The following is a 26,831-nucleotide window of genomic DNA, read 5'->3' on the forward strand; positions in this document are numbered from 1 at the left end:
AAACGTAATACGGAAGCCGCACTGGCTAAACGAAGAACGCGTAAATTTTTTCGATAAAATTTTAAAGAGAAAGGGAAAACAAAAACGTCCAAATATGAATTGTGAAAAAAAGAAGAAAAAATTCAAAGAGTATCGTTTTAAAGAAAATAACGGCATCTACATAATATAAAAACTGAATGGCAAGAAAATCAAATAACAATGCAACAATCAATAATGAATGCCGGATAAGTTTAGTCCCGTTTTCAGATATTGATGCTTGCAGCAGTTTTGCAAGACAAGTTACACATCTAAAAGCTTCCTAAAACAGGGGTGTCCAGCTCTGGGCCACAATCCTTTAGATTTTCTTTTTTTTATGTATTCCTGCTCCAACACACCTGACTTAATGAGATATTGTGCAGAAGTTCTGTGGTTGCTGGATCAACTCATGTCAGCCAGGTGTGTTGAAGCCAGAAAATATTAAAAAAGGAACACAGGTGCTTTCGAGGACCGACTTTGGACAGGACACCCCTGGTCAAGACCGACTGCAACATAAAATACTTTTCATGTGAGCACCCTCTTGACACCTGTAGGCAAGACAACAAAATTCACACCTTGAATTGATGTCTTTATTAATAGGAAGAATAAGTCATTCATTGCACTCTACGACCACATTGCATTAATAGTTTTCCTGTGAATTCTGTTTATTAAAGGTATAGTACGAAAAACATTACGCAAAATATCAAGTGACTGTATTTAGAAACCTCCCTATAAACAAAAAAAAAACAAAAAAAAATGACTGGCAAAATGTCAACTCTGAAAAAGAATTTAATACTGAAAATAGTTAACACAGGACAATGATAAAAAGGTCTTCCCAATATGAGAAATCACAGCATTTTGCATTTTGTACTTTTGGATATTTGTACTTGGCAAAAAAAGTACCAATTTATGACATATGGCAAGACAATGCAGTTAAAGAAAAAAAACCAAGAAAGTCAAATTTAAATAAACACTTTGCTACCGCCTGATCATCAAGCTGTTCAGACCATTCTTAATCACTTATGTACAGCTATTCACTAAAATACAAAAATTAAAGAACAAAACAAGAAAAATGTGTGTGTGTGTGTGTGTGTATGAGAGAGGGAGAATCAACTGTAGTTCATTTGGCTCATATCTAACAATACAGTCAAGCATTAAGTGTGTGGATTTACAAAGGAGTGCTGTAGTCAAAAGTATGAACATGGATTTTTTTGTCCCAGTCAATGTGCTTGGACATCTGCCAATCTGGAATTGTTTAGTCTCCTTAACTTTGCACAAAAAAACAGCTCTGCATGTCCGAGACTACGGTAAACTTAGTTGACCCCTGAGTTTCTAATGCAAATCCTAGTGTATGAAATACCTCATTACAGTGTTTCTTAGTGCAAGCCAGCAATATGCTCGATTAAACAGAGGTATATTAGATAGCACCCAAGCTGACAAGATTCCAAAGAACGGTAATTCTGCTGGCCAAACCACAACAAGCAGTATGGGAGGTGATGTTTTGCTCTGTATCATTGTGAAAACCAGCAGTTCAAATGCTTGAATTTGTATTACATCTCTAAACATGTTTTTCATAGAAAATATAAATATCCCTGAATGAAATAGATTCACAGCATTTTATTTGTGAGGACTCCAGTGCTACTACCATAACGTGGCCATCAAATGTCTTCAACATCTCCGGTTCATGTCAGTCTTGTCTTTAAAGGCTTTCGTTTGAGTGGCCGTGCCCTTCATTCACTGTCATGATAATTCACCGTCCTCTTCCCACGGTTTCGCGTGTTCACACGGGTCTTTCGCTGCGCTTTGCCGTATGACTGGTCACTGTCGTACTCTTCCTCTGAGGCGGCCTGCTGACGACGCCTCAGCTGCCGCCTGCAAGTCCTTTCGCCAATCCCTGTCTGCACGCGGCTTCTCCTCTTTGGACTGCTGTGGGACCCTGAGCTGGCAAATGAGTTTTCAGAGGCTGAAGACGACTGCTCACTGTCAGAGTCTGAACTGTATTTGCTGCTGCTGTAGCTTTCTTTTCGTTTAGGTTTGGACTTCCTCGTGTTTTTCTTCCCCTTTCTTGAACGACTAACATCTTGCTCTTCGTCTCTCTGGCTGGAATCAGAGTTGGAGGCCATACGCCTTCCTTTGATGTCAGAGGTTTTTTGCTTTGATTCCCTTTTAGAGCGCTTTGAGGGGCCTGATCTGCTGTTTCCGTCGTCCTTGTGTTCTGGCTCCCTCTCTCCATCCTCTTTCTCTTCCTCCTCTGAGTCTGAGGTGTAAATACGTTTCCTCTTGGAAGAAAGCAGATTTCTGGCTTCATTTTGAGATGGTTTGTTAGAGACTCTTGAATTACTCTCGTCTTCCTTCGACTCTGTGGCTTTTCTGTTCCTGTTTTTCTGTCCATGCTGGTCTGCTGAGACAGAATCATCCTCAGAGAAAGAGCTCTCACTGGTGTATTTCTTTTTTGGTAGGGCTCGAAGGCTCAGAAGTCTGTTTGATGTCTTATTGGAGTTACCGGACTCTCCATCTGATGAACCGGTGGACCACTTCCTCCTGGACTTCTTGGGTTTGTAGTCTTGCTCAGAACTCTCTGAAGCTGACGTGTTGCGACGAGGCCTTTTGCTTTTGTTTCTTTTCGGCCTCTTTGTTCCAAAGTCAGAGCCATCACTTTCCACATCATATTTTTTGACAGTTTTCTTGCGTGGACTGGTTCTCTTTGGGGAAACACTGAGTTCATCTGATTCTGCACCATCCAGTTGATTAGTAGAGATAGATTTTTGTTTGGCTTGACTTTTTGAAGGTGAAACTTTACTTTTCTCTTTTGAGTCCCTGTGGATTGACTCCTCCACGTTTTTCCCATTTTGGTGCGGGCGTTTGGGAGAAATGTCATCATTGTCCTCTTCGTCTGAGCTTAAGGGAGCTTTAAGCCGCACAGGTCGGCGTTCAGCAACCTCATCTTCCTCACTTGCAATCCTACTTTGTCTTGCTAAAGCGGTTGTTGCGCTTTTAGAGGGCCTCCTTGACGAAGATGCGCGTCCCTCCTTGGCTTCCCTGCACCTGTCCACTGTAGTTTCCTCCTGCTCAGAGTCGCTGTCGGACTTGTAATGTTTTCCACTATTGCCATTCACTTGAGACGAAGCATCTGTGATAGAGTGAGAAGAAAAGTCAACAAGTTCAACGTTTAAGCATCATTGGCTAAATAATAATTTGTCTATTGCCGCTCAGAACATTTCTAACCATTTCCTTTAGTCTTGGCACCGCGTCTCAATGTTCTCCGTGTGGCGGACTTTGCGTCTCCATTCTGCTTAATTTGGGAGGATGAAGTATCGCTGTCACTGCTGTCTTCTTCATCCTTGGATTCATCACCTGATTCTCTTGTATTCTGACAAGCTACAAGAATAAATAAAAATAAAAGATCTTGTGTATTAAAACCTAAAAAGGTTGTAACAACGTGTCTGCATATTTTCCAGAAGTATTTGCCTACGCCTGGCTGATGACTCTCCGTCGGAATCTGAGCTGCTTTGGATCACTGCCGTGCGTTTGCTGACTCGGGCTGACTGGCGAAGGCGGTTGCCGTTTCTCCACGGCTTCTTCTCCTCATCATCTTCATAGTCTTCATCCGATGCTTCCAGGAGTTTTATTTTATTAACAGCAGCCCTTGCGGTCTTTCTCTTGAGGGATCTGCGACCTGTGACTTCCTGTTCCCCGTCCGAGCCCTGGGACGTGCCCCCGTCGGAGTCACGCTGGTGACGTCTCTCCCTGCGAGACGACCTGCTGCCGTGGCCGTTTATTTCCGCTCTGCCCTCTGAAAACGAATCAGAATGATGAATAAATATCTTGGCTAGTGGGAGTTGTGATGTGTTGGTTTTGAGACTAAAGACAACCAGTGGGGCTAACCTGTCTTTTTCCGGTGTCCAGCGGCGCTGTTTCTGGTCAGCCGTTTACTCCGACTGGGATAGCGACAATCTGAGGACTGGGAAGAAACCTCTCCACCCTCTCCACCATCACTCTCCAATTCCTCCTCGTCGTCATCTTCTTCCTCCTCTTCACTGTCGCTCTCAGCAACTAACAAAGACAATACATTTCCAGATATTTCCTTTAATACACAACTTAGTCATTTTGTATTTCGTCATGTAAGAAGGCTTCATTCTTTACCTTTTGTCTTCTGCTTTGAACGGTTGCTCCTTGTAACTCGAGCTTTTTGCCTGAGTTTATGGTGCCTCGAGGAACTTTTTCTCTTCTCCTCATCTGACTCACTCAGCTCACTCTCACTTTCAGATTCTGAAATAAATGGTTTCATGTTATCATGGTTAAAAGGTGGGAGGAACATTATGTATAATAACCAGCAGTGAAGAGTTACAGCCTTACAGGGTCTTACTACAACAGCATAGCTTTAAAAAAAAAAAAAAAAAAAAAACCACATTGGGTTAGGGAGAGTAAAAAAAAAACAAAAACAAAAAAAAAACCAGTGGAATATTTTCCTCCAAACAACTGGAACCTGAATGTAAAAAAACATGCCAGGCCACCTCCCAGTGGAGGAAAACCTCGAGGTACTTGTGGGAGAGACTGCATCTCTCAGCTGCCTTGCAAATGACTCGCTGGAAAAGCTGAAGAAGACAGGTAGCAAGAAGCAACCTGGGGATGTCTGCTTAGACTGCCCCCGCAACCCAGTCCCAGATAAGCTGAACAAAATGGGTGGGTGGGTGGATATTGCTACTGTAACACTTCTGTTTCAAACAAGCTGTTCAATCATCTGTAGCTTTAAATTCCACTCCCCTCTTCAGAGAAAGGGTCTCTTTGCTCCTGCTCAGCTCTGGCAGTAGCAGGAAAGAGGTAGCTAAGCCCAAGTATATTTAAGTATTAAGTAGTGGAATACAATAGTGAAAGTTGATCTGTATTGATCCAGTGACATCACTGTCAATGTGCCAACAGTAAGGATCACATTGCTGTTCAGCCAAAAGACATTAATAGTAAGGAGAAGAAACAGTTTCTAATGTTTTCTATTAAAACACCTTTCACACCTGCTGTTGATGAGGCCTCTTTGGAGCCGAACTCGCCATCTGAGGAGCTGCGACCTGAGCTGCTGCCTCGACTCCGCCTGGCCCGATCGGGAACAGACACTTTGGCTGAGGTAGATTTGGTTACTGACGTTGACTCCATTTTTTCCTGAGTTTTAACAGCAGCCCTCTTTTGACTGGAAAAAAGAAAAAGAAAAGCATTTTTTTTTAATAATCAGACACTGTATGAGAAAATGCACCATCATATATGAGCCACAAACAGATCTGAGAAATGACTTGTAATAAAGTGCACTGTGGCGGCAACAAAGAAACTGCAGGAGCAGAATGGTAAAGCACAGCCTTTGGAGTTTGTAGCATGTCAAATATAATGACTATTGAGCAGATAAGAGGAGGTGAAGCAGAACTCAGACCTTGTGGAAGAGGGCTGATCCTGTTGCTGCATTTTCTTGTGAAACCTCTGACTGCGGCGGAGCCTGTCACTGCTTTTCACAGCAGTTTTGTACTCGGATATGATTGTTCTGATGTGCTCCTCAAAGAAGGCAGAGAGCCGCAAGGTCATACTATAAATCTAGACCAGGAAAAAAAAAAAAAAAAATCAAACACAAAGAATAAATTAGATGTGACAATGTACTTTTACATGACCTTTGAAGCCAGAAGTTTAAATAGATTAAGATTCCTCCACAAACTAAGTAGCCCCTACCTTGGAGCGCTTGTTAGGTGTGTAAGCTTTAGCATTGGCAAATATCAAGCGGGCATCTTTGCACAGCTCTATGGGGTTTTCATAGTGATCCTCCTCCAGGGTTCTCTTCACTGTGCCAAAGTCCATTGGCGTATCAATGATGTCATGATAGTCCTGGACACATGCACAAAACATGACTTACACTTTTGGAATATGAGAACACACACACACACACCTTAGAACAGTTCCAGCTGACTTAAAGAGTGGTTCAGCTACTGTGAATACTTACAGGATAGTTCTGAGGATCCACAGGCTGTCTGAATGGTTCTGAGTCCTCACAGTCCAATATGTAGTTAAGCAGACTCCTACACTGTTCCTTCCAGGCATCTCTGTCTGGTACCACCTCCACAGAGCGCTGCAGGGATCAACAGCAACAAAAAAATGAAACCACTAACACAAAACACATGAAACCCAATGCCCAATTGAAGTGCCTTCTGTAAAACAATCGTTTACAGTATTTCATAGTGAAAATGCTGATTGTCATTGTTGTTCAGTGTCCTCTCCAGTTCATCCTTGTGTTTAACCTAATATGTTTACCTGACGTAGTCTGTGTCCAGAAGATGTTCCTGGTGCTTCTGTGTCCTCTTCCTACAGACAGTAAACATATTCTCAGTTTGTACACATCATCAAGACAATTACATTTTCATCTGATGTGTTTATAGAAAATAGAAAACATTTCCTTTCAGTAAGTAGAAATCACTTTTTTTCCCCCTAATTATCCCCTCAATACTGTTTTACTGAGTACTAAGCTTAATTTTTGGACGTTTAAAATGTTTTTGTATTCATGACTCAACACATTAAGAGAAATCTTCAATTTGGGCTTAAATTCATTTATCAAAACTTTAACACGTGCCTCATCATCATCATCCATTTCCTCCACAGCACTGTAGATCTCCATGATATCTGTGCAGCTTGGATTACTGCAAGGAAAAAAAAAGAAAAAAAAAAAGGGAAATTGCATGTCAATTTAATGTAAAAAATAAATTATTTAAATGACTTTGTGACCATAATCTGCATATATGCACAAATTGAGTGAAATATATCTATTATAAAGAGAAAAATTTGTCTTGGAAAAAGATCCTGTAAAACTTACTTGACAAACTTCTGAAGGACATTCGTGATGATTTTTGCAGAGTGGGCAATCTTGCTCCTTGGCTCATTGAAAGTGCGGGCGTTATGTGCAATATATCTGGCATCCCAAATTAATGCAGAGAGGCGCCTGTGGAGCACAAAAGTTGGGTAAGTGACTCCCACCAAGTGTGAAATGTCAGTGACTGGATCTTCAACACATTCCAATAGTTCAAGAACAGCTCCAAAGCACCCTTTACAATCTCATGATAAAGTTAAGACTGGAAGAACTGACCTGTAAAACCTGTTCATAAGTCGCAGTCTGATAGTGCCCAGATCTGTGGGATAGGCGATCACAGTGCAGTAGGTTGGATACTGGACCAAGTCCACAGGACCGGAGAATGGAGCTGCGATCTCTGTAGCACATACATATCAGAAGGTGGGTTAGTGTTACCACTGAAAACATCATCCACTGTTACCTGCAGATTACAGCATGTCTTTCTCTGCATACACACCAACAGTGATGAGCTGGTTAATGCCTGCAACGATGCGTTCACACTCCTCATCCCTGCTCCTCTCACCCCACTCCCCTGGCAGGGGTTTGTACATCAGTTCCTTCCTCTCATCTGGAGTCACAGCGATACTGCTCCCCTCAGTCTCTGGCAGCTGGACTGCACAGCAAAGACACACTTTTTAACACTATTAAAACCAATATAAAACAAACTCCAGCAATCTGTCTATGTGATGGCTTTAAGTTACTAATAAGTCTTTGTTACCGTCATCTTGAATAGGCTCCACGTCCCACGGACTCAGTTTCTCTGTTTCACCATTATCCCATCTGTTGAGAATAAAAATGCTGCCAACATTACCACCATGAATCCACCATTTTACCAGTTCGCAACAAACTTAGCTACCATGTCAAGGCAAGTTTATTTGTAAAGAACATTGATTATACAAGACAATTTAAAGTGCTTAACATAAAACATTTAAAGCATCAATGCACAGAGATTACAATGCTTTTAAATGTCCATTTGTCACATTTGTACAAGAGTTTTTTAATTTTTTTCCTTTTCTTTTTGCCATTTAGTTTTGTTGCCATAAGATATCACAATGTCCCCTCATGTCCCTTATTAACCACAAGGAGACATAAACCCTTTTCTTCAGTTTGTCTCAAACAGGAACGCGATAAACACACCAAAACCGTGGTTGGATAGAGCAAACACAATCCAGGCCTGAGTTACATATTGTGTACTGAAGATGTACTTCTAAATTACCATGAAATGTCAAATACATATGTGGAAAAGAAAACTAGGCTTTAATTAGACCCCCAATTCTTTAATTTAATTGAAATTGGATTAATCTATAGAGAGTAAACTTAAAAAAAAAAAAAACTCTGTAAGGGTGTATTTGCGTTTCTTCCCACCTGACTTTGAAACACTGGAAGAGGCTGTCTGGGTACTCTGGCTGGTAGGGCTCCTGACAGACAATGGTCCCAAACCACCAAGCATCATCAATCACTGAACGAAACCTGTCGTCTGCAATTACAAAATATGACCAAACGCACATGACGGGATTTAAAGACAAGAAAAACATTTTGCTATGTATTTGTCCAAGAGATATAAAGTGGGGAAAAAAAAGTACCAGGCTGTCTGACAAACTGCCATAGAAAATGAAAATCATTCTCATAAACTGCAATCCTCCCAAGTGAACTATACAAACTTAGAATTAGAGCTGCAACTATCGAGTACTTTTGTAATAGGGTACTATGTCGATTATTTCTTCGAGTAATCGAACTATTTTTTTTTAATTATTATTATAATTTGTAAAACATATACGAGAAACTCAACCAAAGTAAATCTATAAATGTATATTTGTGAAGCTGTTGCATGTGTTGTTACTACCTATTGCATGAGGAAAATGCTTTAAAATGTGATACTTTTCAAAATGTTTTAAAAGTATCATATTTTAAAATGTGCCGACGTGTTTGTGCACGCGCTCAGTGTGGAGAAACAGTCCTCAACCGGTCGCAAATTTCTGGTCCTTTCAGGTGCAGCAAAATTGAGACCTGCTATACAGCACACACACTGCACTACGTTTTCTGCCCTTTTCAGTGAGAAATGGTCCCACACTTGCTACTTTTTCTGTCTTTTCCTGCCCTCTTCATCATTCTCTGCCATTAGAGACCAAAGCAACGAGAATCTTCAGACAGAAAGCAAACTGCTCGCCGCTGCTGTTTGAAATGTCCGTCATTAGTCCGGGTGAAGCAGCCATACTGTACAGACACACCGCAGGCCACAGGTTCTGGTTTTATATATTTTATACATGTTTAGATGTTTTATATGTTTACTGAAACAGTGATGTAGTCCCTCCGAATAGCACAGTGGTCTGAGAATGCCGCGATGATGCAGAAATTAAAATATATCACCACGTGATATTAATTAAACAACGCCTCGAGGCAGATAATTTGCCTCGATCAATTTTTGTGCTAGAGTTACCCGAGTAATCATTTCAGTTCTACTTAGAATTATCATCCATTCAGACAACTGTAAGGATTTACAGCAGGTCAAGCTAAAAGGCAGCATGAACTCTTACTTGGTTGCCAGTTTCGACGAAGCGCCTCATCATAGCTTTGCCTCAACACCAGGAAATCTATCACATCTGGCATGTCGTGATACCTAAAACACAAAAGAGATCACACTTTAAAAAGACGGTACAATATTTAAAAATATAACAATGTGAAACTGGTGCTAAAAGTTAATGATAAATACACCCTGCAAAATATAGGATCCAATTAACGGAGCCAAGACTTCCATAAGTGGCATTTCTTCATTACGGCAACTGGTTTTTTAACCATACAGATGACGTAATGAAGAATGAAACCAGATGAGACCAACTTTATTCTCAGCAGGTGACACATTTATGTACGCTTCAGATGTTTCTCAGTGGGAAGGCGAAGCGTCTGGGATGCTTACTTGATAGAAAAAGACTTATCAGTGATTTTGCCAGTGCCATGGTCGATGAGCGTCAGCTTCAAACAACAGAGGGTTGGAGGACACACTTCATATTTGATTCCAGTGATCTTCACAAACTCTTGGTCCTGGAATCCATAAAGGACTGTCATTTCATTTGAACTTTTCTGATTTTCATATCTGTGCTTACATCCATCAGGAAATGTTTACTATCACATTTGCCCTCAGCTCCTACCCGCAGCTCCATTTTTCTCCAAGGCTGTTTTTCTAGGTTGATGGGGTACAGCTCACTCCGGCTCACAGCCTCGACATACGCTTCATGTCCCTGCCGGAAGTAGATCACCTGACACACACAAAGACTCAAATCTTTGACTTTAAACTATGACCATGGAGAGAAGACAAAGTGCTTTAAGGCAAAATGTTAAAGTTAAACAGAGAAAGCAGAATTTAAGACACAGTAAAAGTTATTCATATTCATTTCATTCAAATGAATAAAATGTAGCAGCAAACAGGTTCATTACTTACCAGACCATATGATATAAATCTTGAAACTAAAACACCTGATGAACAAAAAGCTAAAGTAGCACTATGCTCTTTAACTCAAAAGAGATCAGGGTTGTCCAGCTCTGGTTCTCCAGGACTGCAGTCCTGCAGGTCTTAGATGTTTCCCTGCTCCATCACACCCCATTCAAATTAAATGGCTCTTCTTAGCAGTGTGTTGTTAAGTGCTGGCTACAGCGCTATGGCAGAAAACATTCAAAACCAGTAGGACAGCAGTCCTTGAGGAATGGCTCTGGAAACACGTGCCTTAAATAAACACTGATAAAATGGCTGACATACTTGTATGCTCATAATTGTTCAACTCTTTCAGACTAAATTCCTGTAACTAGGAGTAAACATGATGTATTGTCAAGTTAATTAGTGAGTGACGAGAAAGACAGCACAAAACTAACATAAAAAAGCCTAGTCACTGTAAGCTAGTAATAACTTTCACCTTTATTTTACAGTTTAAGAGTGACATTTAGATTAATTCTAGGTCTTTGAATTAAATTACTTTTTAAATTCTGAAAACTTCTGACATCTGACACTAGAGGGAATAACAACCAGCAATCCTGACTTGTGGTCCTATAAAAAGCCTTGATAACACGTACCTCATCACCCATTTGGGGGACAAAAGGAGACTTCCGGGGAATGTAATCAGTGATCCACAGTGACGGCCGGAACTCATTGGACACTTCTCTGTTGATAGATGGTCTGGCCTTTGGACGCTGATTGGAGCAGCAAGACATAAAATGTTGAAGAAGAATATAGGAGCTACCTGTGACAGCTTTGTTGAGTGGTTCATCATTTTTAAACTCACTCTGGGGGACTTGGTCTTTGCTTTTTTGGCCTTTTCTTTGCTTTTCTTTTCAGGTTTTTCCTCTTCATCACTTTGCTGCTTTTCCTCCTCTTCGTCATTGTCTTCCTCCTCCTCTTCAGAGCTGCTGAGTTTGCGCCTTGCTCGTTTCCGTGATGACAAAGGCGTAGAAGGCTGCAGGTTTATACCAGCGTCTGCCGTCCAATCTGAGTACTCGCTGGATGTGTGGCTGTCCGATGAAACAACAGGGCAGCATCACAAGGTGTAACACAATTTTAACGTCAAATGTTAGTAATTCAGGGTCAAAAGTGTCATACAATTGAGTACAAATTCTATCATACCTTGAACTGTCACTTTTCCACTCTTCCTCATCGTTTGAGGAATCTAGTTCACTGCCATCCATTTCATTGTCCTGGGAAAAAAAAAAAAAACAACAAAAAAAACAGGAAATAGTTTTAAGTTAAATTAAAAAAAACAAAACAATCCCTCAAAATTTATCACATAAATATCACTCTTTCACAAAGTCAAAGTAGAGTGTGACCTCTGAGTGTACATCTGAACTTGAAGTCTCCTCTCCCTCTTCACTCGATGAAAACCCGTCAAATTTCAGTGAAGCTCTGTTGCCGTGGCCACGCTTTGCAGTGGAAGGGTCCTCATCTGAATCATCCTGTGGGACAAATAAGACTTATTCAACTCCTGTGTAGAAAATGTTATAAAAAGGTTCTGGAGGGAAAAAAGAAAACAACTTTAACAAACAGTTATACACTGAATGGGAAAAAGAACATTATGTTATGTTATATAATTTATTTCTTTTAATGTTGTTTAATGCATAGGATGAATACAATATTTAAAACTGCAGCATCTTCTCTTGTGAGGAGCAGAGAACCTACACGGCAGCTGTTGTAGATGACGCGTCTCTTCTTTGTGTTGTACAAAAGCACTTCCTCATCTCCTCTGGCTGTTCGAATTTCCTCCTGGTCCCTAAAAGAAGTCAGAAAATCTTCTATTTTTCTTATAAAGGAAAAACACAGAAATGCAAGAACGTAAAATGCTCCAAGGTAAGTAAAGCCATACATAAAGATGGATCATTTCATCAAAGTAAATTGTTTTTTGCTCATGCCAGTGCTTTTGAATATAGTCAGAATATTACATCTTTAGCTTGTTGAGCGACATTTACTTTCTTTTGAATCATTCTTACTTGCTATATAAGACAAGATTGTAAAAATAGTCAGGTAAGTTTATCTTTCATGCTTTGTCGTGAATACATAATGTCAAAACAAGCTGAAAATTTGATATCTGTAGAGGGTATTTTATTATTAAAGAGTAAAATTCTGTTGAATAAATACAGATGAAATAAAGGTTGCCTTTACTTTTGTAGTTAGTCCAATATGTACTTCAAGCATTAAAGTCAAGTCACTAGTAAGTCACAAATTAAAGTCAGTCACATATGCTGTATATCAGGTTCATACTTTACCTATAGCTGCTGGGTACGAGTTCGGGTACCACCACCCTGCGTCTCCAGGCCTGCAGGTCTCTTTCAGTGGCAATCTGGCTGCGAGGAGCATTTTGATGCATTTGCCTTACGCCCTCCACTTGTCCACTGCGGCGCAGACCCACATTAGGTGGCGACTGCACATCTGCTCGGTCGTTCACAGACACTTCAGTGAAAGGAAAACAAAAAACATTTTAACCAACTAAGTCCATTTAGTTGTTTTTTTTTGTTTTGTTTTGTTTTTTTAAAAGAGCATTATGTGCATCCAGCAGTAGTGGTGATTGACACCTCTGCGTGGTGTGCTTGGTGCTGGTGGCAACATTGGACCATGTGCTTCAGGTTGCTCCTCAGGTCCTGCTTCAGAACCCTGCTCTGCTTCTGTTCCCGGCAGGTTCTGACGGTCTTGCTGCTCCTGAAGCTGTCGGATGGCCTCGTCTAGAAGGCTACTGCGTCTTACCGCTGCTTCTTCATGATCTGCAGTCTGCTGGCTGATAACCTGTTCCACCACTTCACCATCGCCTGCAGAAGACAAAGAGAGACCAAAGACATGAGTTGAAATTTTAAGGAGGCTCGAAATGGTAAAATACTCATTGTGGGGAGTTGTGAAACCTGTCAGCTTTCTTTTCTTTTACTTTGTTTAAATGCAAAACAAATTGTGTTCTTATACAAACTTGGCCGATGCATTGCTGCAAGGTGCATTATGACTAAAATATCAAAAGGTGTATTTTCTATGTAAACGTCCCTCAAGCTATGAATCATTAAATTACAGCCTTACTGGTGGCTACATATCCCAGCTGAGGAACCAGGTGTTCAGCAGCAATGTTCTCCCGCCCGGGGACAAGACGCTGATATCTGAAAAGAAATGACACGTTTAATAAACAAACTAACCAAACACAGGTCATTTTCAGTTATTTCTTTGGAAACAGTTTGCAAGTTGTTACCAATGCAAAATAAACTCCGCATCGACTCCTATGATATACAAATAAAAAAACGTGGATGTTTTAAAAATGATATGACAATAAAGTAACAGTATAACAACTAAAGATTCAAAAGAATTGCATCTACACACACCAGCTTGCCAAACTTTGCAACCCAGTCTTACAAACATAAGCACTGAAGCATCCAAATGCACAGTTACTCTGTGTGTTTGCCACCTGCTTTATCTAGTTTAATTCTTTGTGTCAAAGACTCCCATGATGTAAACAATGTATGCAGGAGTTTAATACACAAACACTGCGGTCAAGTTGGCAAAACTTGAGTATAGGGAGTCATCCCACAACAACATCTGATCAAGAAAGAATAAAGCAAAAAAAAAAAAAAAAAAATCCACGTGTTTTTTTTTTTTTTAAAGCACAAAGACTGGGCAGATTACTGTATCATACAGGCAAATCACTTTAAATAATTCTAAAGGATTTAAAAAACAAGACACACACACACACACACACACACACACACACACACACACACACACACACACACACACAAAGGCAATGCAATATTCATATTAATGGTATTGTGATTCCACATAAATTCAAATGGTGGCTTTATGCAACACCACAAGCTACTAGATGTGGAAGAGAAAATAAATTTTGCCCCCTACGGTTGACATAGTGGAAATTAACAGAACAGAAGTTCTTTGAATAAAAGCATATGGGGGTTCATGCATGTCACAATAACCCAAGGTCAGTCAGTGCAAAGTTGCAGAGGAGAGCAACTGCAGCACCTGTCATGTTATTAAATAAGAGCCACCAGGAGTCAAGGCAAATTTTCTAAATCAGCATGTCTTGCTTTAAGGCAACATAAAAGTCCACAGTGCCACATCAAGTTTTACCCACCTGCTAAGAGAAGCAAACAGTGGAGCAAGATGACACCAGTGTTCGCGGCTTGCCGTCTCTCTGTGTCTATTTTTGTGTTTTTGTTCGTTTTAATGGTTAATCAGTCAAAATGTCAACTTTCTGCTGGCGTATAATCGCCAAACATTGTTGGATTTTCCCCGAACAGCCAGTATTGTGGTTTATAATTCAGAGGATGGGTACGATACATCACCTCCATTACTATCAGGTCTCCCTTCTCGTCTCTTCTGCATACCTGTGCTGCACCATCGTAAACGCGGTTGCCGCCACAGCAGATGCAGTGGGAGACTGGAGACTCCAAACATGCCTGAAGGATATCAAGTCTTGGATGGCACTGAACTTTCTTAATCTTAATGATCCCAAAACAGAGAAGGTGGTGTTTGGTTCCAGGTCTGCTGATGTACCCCCTAAAAATCTGGATCATTTTAAATTATTTTACAAACAGGAGATTGTGAACTTGGGTTTTGAAATGGATTCAGAATTAAAGCTTGACAGCCAGATTCGGTCAGTGGTGAAAACTAGTTTCTTTCATCTGAGGCAGCTGGCTAAACTAAGCACTTTCTCGCATGTCCGCACTTTGAAGCAGTAATTCATGCCTTCATGACCACCCGGCTGGATTACTGCAATGCACTTTATTTTGGGGTGAGTCAGTCATCTTTATCTCGACTGCAGCTTGTTCAAAATGCAGCTGGACATGCACTTTAGGATCCATTTTAAGTTGCTTTTATTTGTTTTTAAATGTCTGAATGATGCTGTGCCGCTGTACATCTCTGAGCTTCTCCACCCCTACAAATCCTCTCGGTCTCTCAGGTCAGGTGTCCCACTTCTCCCGTCTGTACCAAGGACTAAATGGAAGCTCAGAGGAGACCAGGCCTTTACGGCGGGCAGCACCTAAACTATGGAATGGGCTGCTTTTATATAATAGGACAGGCCTCTTCTATATCTGTTTTTAAATCTTCGCTGAAGACCCATTTGTTTACGCTGGCTTTTTATACGCAATGATAAGCTGACTTTTTTTTATCTGATTTTATTTTGATTGTCCTTAAGTTAATTGTAATTGTTTTACTTTTAGTTGTGGTATTTTACATTTTAATTGTCCTCTTGTTTGTTATTTATTCTGCTTTTAGTTTTAACCCCCACAATGGGGCACTTTGTTCAACGTTGTTGTTTTTAAAGTCTGTTATAAATAAAATTGCACTGCATTGCATAAGGAGAGGCAGTTCCATATGACGCTCCTGAGAGGGATGTAGTGGTCGAGATGGAGCATAAACCTGCATGACTGAGTTTAAATTGTTGGTGCACTTTGTAGGAAGCACTGTGCAACTGCAAGAATGTTGTAAGTACCTTGGTGGATGGGGGTTTCCATCTACATCCACTAAAAATGGTGGGGGCATGAGATGAGGTGCCTGCTGGGTCTGCTCATCCAACACAAAGCCATTGGCATCCCGGATCAGTGGCCTGTAGTCTGTGTGAAAGAACAGCTGGTCGGGAAGCTGAGGAGGAAACAACAGTTGGAAATGGCTTCACTCTGCTGCTCTGGTATACCAACTCAATGTGGGACAGTAAATTCAAAAAATCATTTTCAATAAACAGGAATATCTTTTCAGATCTAGAAAGTGGGTTTTTAAGTGTTCAACATTTTCTCAATCTGAGAATTAGTCTCGCCTTTTCGTAGGGCTTGGAACTGCCAAAGCCAAAGATGAGCAGATGGCCATGAGAGTCTGTGCAGGCAAAACGATGGCCATCAGGAGTGAACTTGCAGTCGAACACAGCTCCATGGCCCTGGCCCTCAATCTGAATGATAAACAAAGAGAGAAATAAATGAATAAGATAATAAAATATCACCAATATAAAGAAACTCCTACACTCCCCATCTAGGAAAAACAAAGCTAAATAGTTTGTGGTGGTGCAGAGAATTTGTGTACCATATTGAAGTAGTGCTGTGTGTTTGTTCCTCGCAGTAGATCCCATATGAAAACATTCCCATCATGGCCAGCAGACAGGATGATCCTGGGATCAAATGGGTGTGGCTCGAGGACAAACACCTCGGCCTCGTGACCCTGAAAACAATAGCGGTGTTAATCTTGACTTTAAAATTTAAAAGGGATTAGCATATATATATTTGACAGATACACAGAGCCACATCTGCCAGTGGTCTGTTGTTCGAGACAGAAACAAGAAAATTGAGCAATTACTTTGAGGATATGTAGCAGCTGCCCAGTGTAGGAGTTCCACACTTTGAGGAGATGGTTGTTAACAGCCGTGATGACTGTATTGTCATGACGATCCCACGCTACCATAGTGACTTTGGGTTTGAAGTAGCTCTCTTCCTCACTCATTAGCTCAGCACTGAGAGAAAAAGACAAAAAACTAAAACTAAATGTGTTTCACTTCATAACACAAATCACAACTGGCAGCTTTTATCTGCTGATTTCCTTATAAAATAAAATTTTAAAAAAACCTGTATAATCACAGAAATTCCTGTGATACATGTTGCAGCGTAATTCATAACACTTTACATTTCACTGCCTTTTATAATTTAAACAGATTCTTTTCAAATTTGAACTCTTTTCATCTTATAAATACTGAACTTTAGCTAAAAAAATCTTAAACATGATTATTTGGTGTACAAGTTTAAACAAGTTTCACACATAAAAAGCTTAATATTCTTTATGACTGTTATTCTTACTATACACAAAATATATAAACATTCATTTCACTTATTTCCTTTTAACTTATCGCAAAGTTAATTAAATGTGTATTGGGACAGTAAAATTATATTTTACTACTACTATTACGAAACAACAAGTACTGCCTTTACCCATCTGTGCAAGATTAATAGAGGTTTAGATCTAGTCTTTCCAACTTATCCCTTTTACATTATTGTAAGCAAACACCTTTCTGTAGAGTGCAGTTTGATTGATGTAAACATACACACTTTGTATTACAGTACAATTTATCATTAAATATTGAAGGATTAAACAAAAAAGTTAAAAAACTAAATCCCATATAAATCATATTGCACTGAAAACCTTAGTCTACAGATGGTGGTGAAGCAAAGGGTTTAAATCCTGGCAGTGACTGCTTCCAAGCAGATGACAGAGAAAAGACAAACTGACGACAAAAATGAAAAACAACACGTTTGGACCAAACAAATGACTCCATTGAGATCAGCTCCTGTTTTACATGGACATGCTCTAACAGCTCTCTGAAATGCTCATGTCCTGCTTAGTCAGCGTATATCCTGTTGTCACACAATTACTGAGCAACTTGAAGACACCACACAAAAAAAAAAAAAGAAGAAAAAACAACAAAACATGATGATCACCCTGACTGGTTTTATAAAGAGAGTCAGCTCTTACCCTGGAAGAGTGGCGGACATGTTGAGTAAGATGCACCTCCACTGCTGCCGCTGATGGAGCTTCCAGATTCGTGCAGTTCCATCTCGACTTCCACTCACAAACCTAAGATGATGCAACACACTCAACGTTAATTTACATGAAGTACATTGTGCAATATTCACATAAGGACACTACATATTTTTGTTCATACCTCTCACTTGAGTGGCAGAACTGGATGCTATCAACTTTGTCCTGGAAACAGTGCAGACACGCAAACGATGGTTGTGAGGCAGAACATTGCACTTTTTGTCAGGTTAAAAATCATGTACATACAAGTCTATACAAAGCATGGTAGACATCCAAATTCTGCTTACTGTGTGCTCGTGAAGCTCTGATATCTTTTCTGGACCCCCGCTTCCCATGTAATATATTCTAATGACATCATCAGTACTTCCTGTTGCTAGGAACATCCCACCTGTAAAGATGTTAAGCAAAAACACAAGCTTTAAGTATCCCTAAATAAACAAGCTGCCAACATGGAGACTTGTGAATGAAAAGATGGGAAGCTGGAAACAGAAGTTCTGGTTTTTCAATGCAAAAAGCATCAAACTAGCAACAGAACTACAGAAGAACCAGTAAAAAGAAATCATATATTTACGTACCTGGACTGAACGAGGAGCACACAGTCTGAACTCCTGGCCTTGGTCGCTCTGTAAACTTGTGTGGCCGATCACTTGAGAGAGAAAAACAAAAACTGTTGAGTAATTTATATTAAACAAGGCAGGAGAAAAGAATACATTCTTAAGACTAGTGGGAAAAAAAAGCTTGGCTGGCAGAGTGCTGAATAACGGGTTGTTTTGGAAGATTCATTCACTTCATTCCCAATAACTATGCTTTGTATGGTCGTCAGAAATAGAAAGTCTACCAGTTCCAAACACTTTCCATCCCCACATCTCGACTGTGGTGCTTTTCTTTCTAGTAAGACTAAAAGTCTCGGCATCATGATTTAGTTTTCACTCACCACATGGCACATTAGCTGTGAAGCCTTTTATACAAAAGTAAAGTGTTACTCTAATTTATAACAAATAAATCAACTTACACATCAGGTTGTAGAATTATTTCAAATATCACTGACAGGACAAGGATGCAATAAAGTCCATGACCACCAAATACTAGACTATGGATGTCTTCGTTCAATAAAAGAGTAGGATTATTACTTCGCCACAAAAAAAAAAAAAAAAGTTGTCCAAAAGAACTGTATAGGCGTAGCAAAATGCTGTCAACAGAGTTCATTTTTAAATTTGAATATTATTATTGTTTTTTTATTCATGCCTTTGGCTGATTTCCATCAGGAGAACCATAAACAGCGCCCTGTTCAAGTTGCTAAATACAGATTAACATAAGCTAAAATATAGACTACACATAATATGAGACATTGTATTAAAATTTAAGAAAGCTTTTAAGAAAATGCTCCAAGTAAGCATCAATGTTCAAAAAGATTTTATTTTAATCTTCTAAATTTCTGAACTCACAGTATCACATACACACACACAACACTCACCTAAAGTTGATATTGTTTACGTCCCACTGCCAGAAGCAGACAGTAGCATCAGTTCCAGTGGACAGCATGTAGCGTTTGGAGCCCTTTGCAAAAGGTGAAAACTGAAAACAGAGTGGAAAAAAACACTAAGATTGAATTAACAAATGGCATCAGAAAAAGTTAACATTTTGTGTGAACAATATGGACATCCTCATCAGCCCAACAATATATGCAACAACTTTTCTTGTTGCAGAAACAAAAGTTGAAAGACGTTGACTAATTCACCATTTACTTCAGATAATGCCTCTAAAATTCTAAAATTGCCTCTAAAAGTATTCTCACTGGAACTCAGTACAATAAACAACTTCATGGTCGATGCGTCGCAGCTGCATATGTTCTTATGTTGTCTTTTTTTAAAAGAACCAACTGATTTGTGTAAACACTCACTTTATTTGAACAGAAGGTCGAACAGGAAAGGATTAAAGCCACAGATTTAACATGAATGACATAATGAGCTTCATGGTAACAATCATTTGACTTTAGACAGTGCAGGACTACACAAAATCCTTGTTTCACACTGATTCAGCCATTCTATTGCATTGTGTTGGTCTTGCCCCTCTTATTTCACAACATGTACATGATTAACCGTAAGACTCTAGTTAGGTTACACTGTAGCTAAATGCATTTTTTCACTTGACCTATTGCTTCTGAGAATGTCCTTGTATGTAGTAAAAAGGCTACAGGCACAGAAAATAGCAACCTCACAGTCAAGCAAAGAAGTAATGAGAAGACACGAGTGATCTTAGCAACACAGAAGTGACAGACTTCCCTGCAGTTTGTTTAGCGAATGGCAGAGAGGACAATTTGCAAAAAGACAAGCTACTTTTGTAATTTACAAATACTTACTTGTCGATTTAAATCAATCATACAAGTTTGCCAGTGACAACCAGCTTTAGAAGTTAAAATTTTTGCTACTTCTCGTTTTACAAACACATAAGTCTCAACACAGTAAACATTAATTGCCAAACGGGGATTTTGTGTTTATGTCAGCTTTTGATTATGGACAAGTGACATCTAAAATATGAGATTAATGTATTTTGCATGGGTAATATATGCAATTTACTGTCTTCCAAATCTTAAAAACTAGTACTTGATAAAGAACAAATGGTCTGTTGCTAAAACGTTATAAATGAACTTGTAGTTTGAAGTTTCAGGAGGCAACTATGATGACATAGAGAGAAAACTAACAAATACTGGTTGGACAACAAGTTTTAAAGAACCTGCAGATTTTCTGCATCATAAAAAGGTGCAACTATACTATGTGAAAGTGAAAGACTTACAATCAGTCCAACACATTTGTAAAGCAGAGTTTCTGAACAATGATAATGATCTCAGGAAGGACCCCCTCTAATGAAATTTAACAGTTGATCTTCATGATGGATTCCTTTACCTGAAGGGAGGTAATGGATCCACTGTGCCCCTGCAGCACAGCCACGGGGGCACAGGTACGAAGGCACCATACACGGATGGTCTTGTCACAGCTTCCTGCAGCAATAAGCGTGTTCTCGTAGTTGACAGCCAAGTCTGTGATCTCTGCAGAGTGTCCTCGCAATGTTGAATGAAGCCTTCCATCAAACGAAGACCAAATCTTCACCAAACAGTCATCTGAGCCCTGAGAAAGAGAAAGAGATAAAGAAAAAAAAACTGTGAAAAGACAGGTCTGGGACAAAATGACTTGACTGGCAAATGCTGTTTTTAGTTCCTAATAAATGAGCATTTACTCTTGATCTGAACAAGATATGGTTAATATTTACCCCCCAAAAGATGTGAAATGTGACATGTTTCATCTTACTGTGAAGATCCTGAGACCGGTGCGATCAAATGCGATACAGTACACTGCAGACAGATGCCCCAGGATCCGCCTATGCAGACGCATGTGCTCATAATTGCTGACAGGACTGATGGAGCTAAAACACTGCACTCCTGTCAGCTCTCTCCCTCGATGCACCTTCACTGTTGATGAGAGAAGCAAACCATCAGAAAACAGGGAGAAATTTAGAAATCAGCAACAGGACTTGGATCGAGACATGTACTGTGGGCGTGAGATATATTTACACTAATGTGGGCAGGGGTGGAGGGGCATTATTACAAGATGACATTGAGTATATGAAAATATGAGAAGTGGCATTTCTTGGTCTTAGCCACTCAAAAGAACACTGCCTTGCTGTGAAGCTTCATCTCCATATACAACACCATATACAAGTTCATATTTAGCATCCTTTGCATTTCATGAGGTTGACTTACTTTATCTTTCTTTTAGCCATCATCATGTCTCAACACATATACAACAGTATCAACTAAAATGAAACTGCAAACCTTATTCAAAACTGTTCTGTAAACAAAAATATCACTGTTGCCCTAATTTTTGTCCATCTGGTTTGCATCTGTTGCTATGGGAGACAAACAAGTTTTCAAACTGTAGGTCTTGCTGTATTTTACTACTCAACTAGTCTTATGAGGCCCATGCATAAGATTGAATCTCACTAAGCTCTTTGGTCAAACTGATCAAAAAATAGACTGACTGACACACTAAATATTCAAAGACTTCTAAGGCACCAGCTGCTGGACAAAAGATCTTGTCCCATGTAGGGATTTTAATGATAAAAAATGCAATTCTGACTGGTAAGTTGCAAATTTCAAAGTCTGTACTGTACAGTAACTACTGTGTTGTTTTTCCTAATTGAAATCAAGAAAAATGAGGAGCAAAAAAAAAGTTTGATACAATTTGTTTTTAAGTTGTTTTTAATCTACAAATAAAAAAAAACAGCAATATCGAAGAATTGTGAGAATTGCAATTTAAACTAAATCGACACCCAAAAAAATCGGAATCAAATCGGGATAAAAGCATATTGTCACATGCCAAACAAGATAGTATTTTATTTTCTAACACAGAATCATGTGTTTGTGTAAAAGTTATACACAAGTGTTTGATCAATATTGGCAAAAGTAACTGATGACAACACTTGTCTATGCAATCACTGCAAATTGACAGCACAGGCAGGGGACACTTTCAGTATCTGGGCTACTACATATACACCATTAGCTGCCACTTGCAACCATCCAGAAACCATTATGTCCGCAAGAAATGCTGCTTTTCTGTGTACACCACACATATGTTAATGGGCTTAATAAACAAGCAAATTATAAGGTAGGTACGTTGCAAATGCTAACTAAAAAACAGCAATGCCACCAAAGTAATAAGAATATGTCAATATGAAAATGTAGAACATACCACAGCTTTAGTGTTTTTTGCACTACTACACTTTTTCCTGATTCCCATTTCTAATAATTCTGGTTAATCAGATACAGCCATTGCTTTTATTCAAATTATTCCTCACAGCTGTTCCTTGCACTCATTTGAATATTCTACGTTAGCAATCAATGTAAATGATGAGACCGTGGCATACAAATTAGGGCTTTTGACACATAAAAAAAATCAATATCAAGGAAGCAAGCTACCAGACCTTGTTTCTGGTTCTGTCATACACCCTGCATATCCTTAAGTCTTACATTAGTTTCCATGCCGTGGGACAGGTAACAGATAGAAAGGCACTGTTGCAAACATGCTCAACAGGAAACATTATGACAGTGTATTGATTGATGCTTCACTTCTGAATAAAACTTCTGAATAAAACGATTATTTAGAACCTTCTTGCGTCAATAACAACTACAAGAGCAATGCAGCTTAGAAGACTAAAAATTTAGATTCATCATGCAAGGTTAACCAACAGCTGTCAATACTATCTGTCAACAACTGCAAGCCAAAAGAGAAATTACACTCAAATGAGCACACCGCCCGGGACTTCTAGGCAGCATGTTGAAAGTTATTCATTAGTGAAAAATGCATTAATATCACAGCAAGTACAGGCAACATTTCCAAACACATCCTGTGGTCCATTTCATTGCATCATTCTTACTATAGCAATGTGGAATGAATCTCAGACCCTACCTATGTGTGGAGGTTTCTTGCAGTTCAAAGGCCTCTCTGGTGGTCTGCCCCGGTGAAGGGCTGCATATGATGAAGCATTAAACCGCATGCTGTCGCAGTCTGAAAATCAAAAGTTCAAACAATGATTTAGTTGACTGACAGGAGTGGATCATGTCTGAGCTCTGGCAACTGCAAACAAAGTAACTGTGGAACTATATTACATAAACACTTTACTCTTTACTGCATGTTGAGGGAAAAAAAAAAAAGATCATCACACACATTTCTGACCCCAAAAACACACAAGAGTATAGTGAAGACACTACCTTTTGCAGTCCTAAGCATTGACTGCTTTCCAGAACCCAGGAGAGAATGTACACCTGGGACACATGATGGCACCTCTCTGTCAAGGAGTGGTCCGACTTGCTTACATATCTGTAGCAAATGGTCGGGTGCAATATGTCTGTTGGCTGCAACCTGTGGGAGCAAACAAAACCTTATTAGTGATTTGGCACTGAAAACAGACCACGGCTGCAATGACTAGTTAACAAACAGACTAAATACAACACAACTTCCTCTAATTAGCTCAACTAAACTTTTATTCAACCTTCTTTAATAAGACAACAGTATGTTGAAATAACCAATGAATACACAAAATACAAAAAAAAAACTGACTAAAGATACACAGGCTGGGGCTAATACTTTTGGCTTATGTCATTGTTTCTCAGATTATTTAACCCATATAATACTAAGCTTAACTGTTACAATGTAAAGCAGAACAGGAACAAAAGCAGAGGTCGAAAGTCAATTCCTCAACAATAACCATAACTATTTCATATTCCTTTTGACAGGGAAATGTCAATTTTATCTTTCTGCTTATCTTATGGATTTGTCAGCACCATTGTTGTACTATGGATTGTCTCATATTTTATATAATCCCTGACAAAAGTCTTTTTTTTTTTCTTCAACTTTGTAGTTAATTTTTGTTGTATTAGGAATTTTAAGATCACATTGTTTGTTATTAGTGCTACAGCAGGTTTGAAACCTAATAAATGAGACTTCCTCAGGAGTATCAGTAATTTATTTTGTTTATTGTCAGAGAGAAAGATTTAAGATTTTTCATCTCCGTCTTTGTATGAACATAATGTGATCACGGACATGTCTGACAAAGTAACCGTTTCATGTGCTTCTCAACGCTTATTCCGTTGGGCGTGGCTTCTTATGCAAATGTGCATTTTTATGGACCAATCATGGCGCAGGTCTCACGCAAAATAACGTAGAGACAGAGCATTTCGGTCTGTGATTGGTCAGTAGAACCGTTTCGATAAAAAGAGAAGCCCTACTACCCACCCTTTCTGCAGTATCACAGCCGGGACAAAATAACATTAAACTCCCCATCCAAATGTCCTTTTTGAAACCCCATTCAACAGTTCCCTCTTAACAATTTAGCCAGCGGGAGCGGATTGTGCTTTTATTAGTTATGACAACTCAAGAATTTCTTACAATCGCGCAGAGGAAAAGAACAAAGACCGTAAACACACAGCGTGGACACACAGCCCCCTGTCACAAGACAATAACAACAGCCGACACTGAACTTAGCAGATATAAAGTTAAATCTCACCACATCTTCGTATGTTCTAGGATGCTCGTTTCCAAGCCAGTCCAATCTCCCGGGTAAGAGCTGCCGAAAAGAGTTTGTTAAGCACGGTCACCATTAAAAGAGCAACCACCAACACAAGCATAAAAAACCGGGTGATGTCAAACTAATGAGATCTACTGGGGGTATTAAAAACTCAACAGAGTTGGGCAAGTTTCATGATCAGACTCAAGTCTAGACTGGGGGATAGCAGTTAGTTAGCAGTTAACCAGCTAGCAGAAACAGCGGGGATACACACCTGATATTCTTCTAGTTCGCTTGCCAGGACCTGCAAATGATTAGAAATACGACTGAGATCACAATGCCCCAATTAACTCTGTTATCAACTAGCTCGTCAACTATGTTGTAACACAACACACGGTGCCAGTCAAAGCACGCCAGCTCACCTCAGCCGCTCTCCGACATGGACCCGTAGTTAGGAAACGAGAAATCAAGTAATATAGCTCTGAAATGAAACAGTGAGTACATTAACAGCCTGAAAAGCACTTGTGAAATCAATTAGCACGAGCGTTATCGATGTATATCAAGCTATCAGTTAGGTTTACTTGTACTACTTACCCGACTCAAGGAGCGAAATGTTCCGATTTTTGGCCATTGAATCGGCCGTGATTTGGAGAGTTGAAACAAATTCCAGGCTAGCTTTATGGCTATAGAAAATATGATATATTTATTTAATTTCCGTAACAGCGCTCTGACCCCCTCCACGGTTGCTCCCGCTTTCTATTCAGCCTGTTTGCAGTCGCCATTGGAAGGATGAGGCCTCGGCGATACGACTTACTTCCGCCACAGCGGAGTAACACAGGAAAAGGGGGGTGGGGAGGAGCAGGCTCAACAAAAGACACAAGCTTGTTGCTCGTTAGCTTGTGGTCGGACAATGTTTATCATAATTGTGTGTAAATTCAAGTTTAAATACTATTTAGTGTAAATTATTATAAAATTTATTTGATTTTAAAACTAAATATTTACGATGCAACGACGATAGGTCCGCCCCCTTTTTTTAATCGCCAAGTTCGTGAGTTGTGCACATGACGTCATTGATTATTTTCACCAATTTTCTTTATCAGTGTTTGATTAATGTATTGGTTCATTGGTTATGAATAACAAGCCAGTACACCAGCGAGTGAGGAGCCTTGTGATACCATTGCGCTGAATACTGTGTATGCACTAAATTAAAACAATAAATAGATGCAATAAACAAGTTATCGTCATCAGTCTAATTGACTGCTGTCTGCTATGGAGAGATGTCGGATTTGTCTTAATTCTTAAACCTAAATATCCTGCTTGCATTAAGGGCTGAATACACTTGAAAAGTTCTGAATTAGGCGATTTAATATAAACTATTCCCAGCTTTTTACATGAATTCTAACAATTTGTCTTGAATTAAAAATGTTTCTTTAAGCCATAGTGCTCCATATAGTAAGCTTACTTGGTAGTTTCCTTTCCCCAACATTGGAACTTTCATATGAAAACGTTTCTAAGGCAATTGTATTCGTAAAAGCATTTTACACAAACTTTGCAGCTTTTAGTTTTGATGTTTGTACTCTGTTAATGCACTTTCACTCACACTGAATTAAGCATGGTTCCATATTTGAACAAAGAACAAATGAAAACATGATGCAATATATAATACTGGAATTATGAATAGCCACTGGAAAAACGAAGCCAGTGATTTCAATGCCATGCAAATACAGTTTTCTTTAATACATACGTTTTTATGGTTGTACAATGTAAAATAAAATATTGCCAATGTGTTCCATGATTTATTTTATCCAATTTGTCCTTCTGACAAACTCATGTTACCAAATCATC

The 26,831-nt window shown here is 39.4% G+C and overlaps 1 protein-coding gene across 1 annotated transcript; it reads right to left on the reverse strand.

The window, feature by feature from the left end:
* Nucleotides 1-647: 647 nt before the first annotated feature.
* brwd1 (bromodomain and WD repeat domain containing 1) lies at nt 648-25,758 on the reverse strand. The gene is made up of 44 exons (XM_079245896.1): nt 25,581-25,758; nt 25,409-25,467; nt 25,261-25,290; nt 24,987-25,046; nt 23,692-23,842; nt 23,390-23,488; nt 21,233-21,393; nt 20,831-21,052; nt 19,402-19,502; nt 18,503-18,573; nt 18,215-18,315; nt 18,052-18,092; nt 17,862-17,963; nt 16,695-16,848; nt 16,425-16,559; nt 16,165-16,293; nt 15,844-15,992; nt 13,422-13,498; nt 12,935-13,165; nt 12,629-12,812; nt 12,045-12,135; nt 11,696-11,821; nt 11,496-11,566; nt 11,158-11,383; nt 10,949-11,065; nt 10,033-10,140; nt 9,801-9,925; nt 9,421-9,503; nt 8,252-8,363; nt 7,605-7,666; nt 7,344-7,499; nt 7,124-7,244; nt 6,854-6,979; nt 6,614-6,680; nt 6,298-6,348; nt 5,990-6,115; nt 5,722-5,874; nt 5,432-5,589; nt 5,025-5,197; nt 4,159-4,284; nt 3,901-4,068; nt 3,488-3,808; nt 3,241-3,393; nt 648-3,145 (listed from the first exon to the last, which is right to left on the reverse strand). The coding sequence occupies exons 1-44, from the start codon at nt 25,615-25,617 to the stop codon at nt 1,746-1,748; spliced, it is 6,714 nt and encodes a 2,237-aa protein (XP_079102022.1). The 5' UTR covers nt 25,618-25,758; the 3' UTR covers nt 648-1,745.
* Between the last annotated feature and the right edge of the window lie 1,073 nt (nt 25,759-26,831).

This window comes from Telmatherina bonti (assembly GCF_933228915.1).
Source record: "Telmatherina bonti genome assembly, chromosome: 9".
Taxonomy (NCBI): domain Eukaryota; kingdom Metazoa; phylum Chordata; class Actinopteri; order Atheriniformes; family Telmatherinidae; genus Telmatherina; species Telmatherina bonti.

Coding starts and splice junctions, on each gene's coding strand:
- brwd1 (XM_079245896.1), bottom strand. CDS start 25,617: ATGGCCAAAAATCGGAACATTTCGCTCCTTGAGTCGG. Junction 18,316..18,502: donor GTGCTCCTCGTTCAGTCCAG/GTACGTAAATAT, acceptor ACATCTTTACAG/GTGGGATGTTCCTAGCAACA. Junction 13,499..15,843: donor GGAAACCCCCATCCACCAAG/GTACTTACAACA, acceptor ATTTCTTTTCAG/ATATCAGCGTCTTGTCCCCG.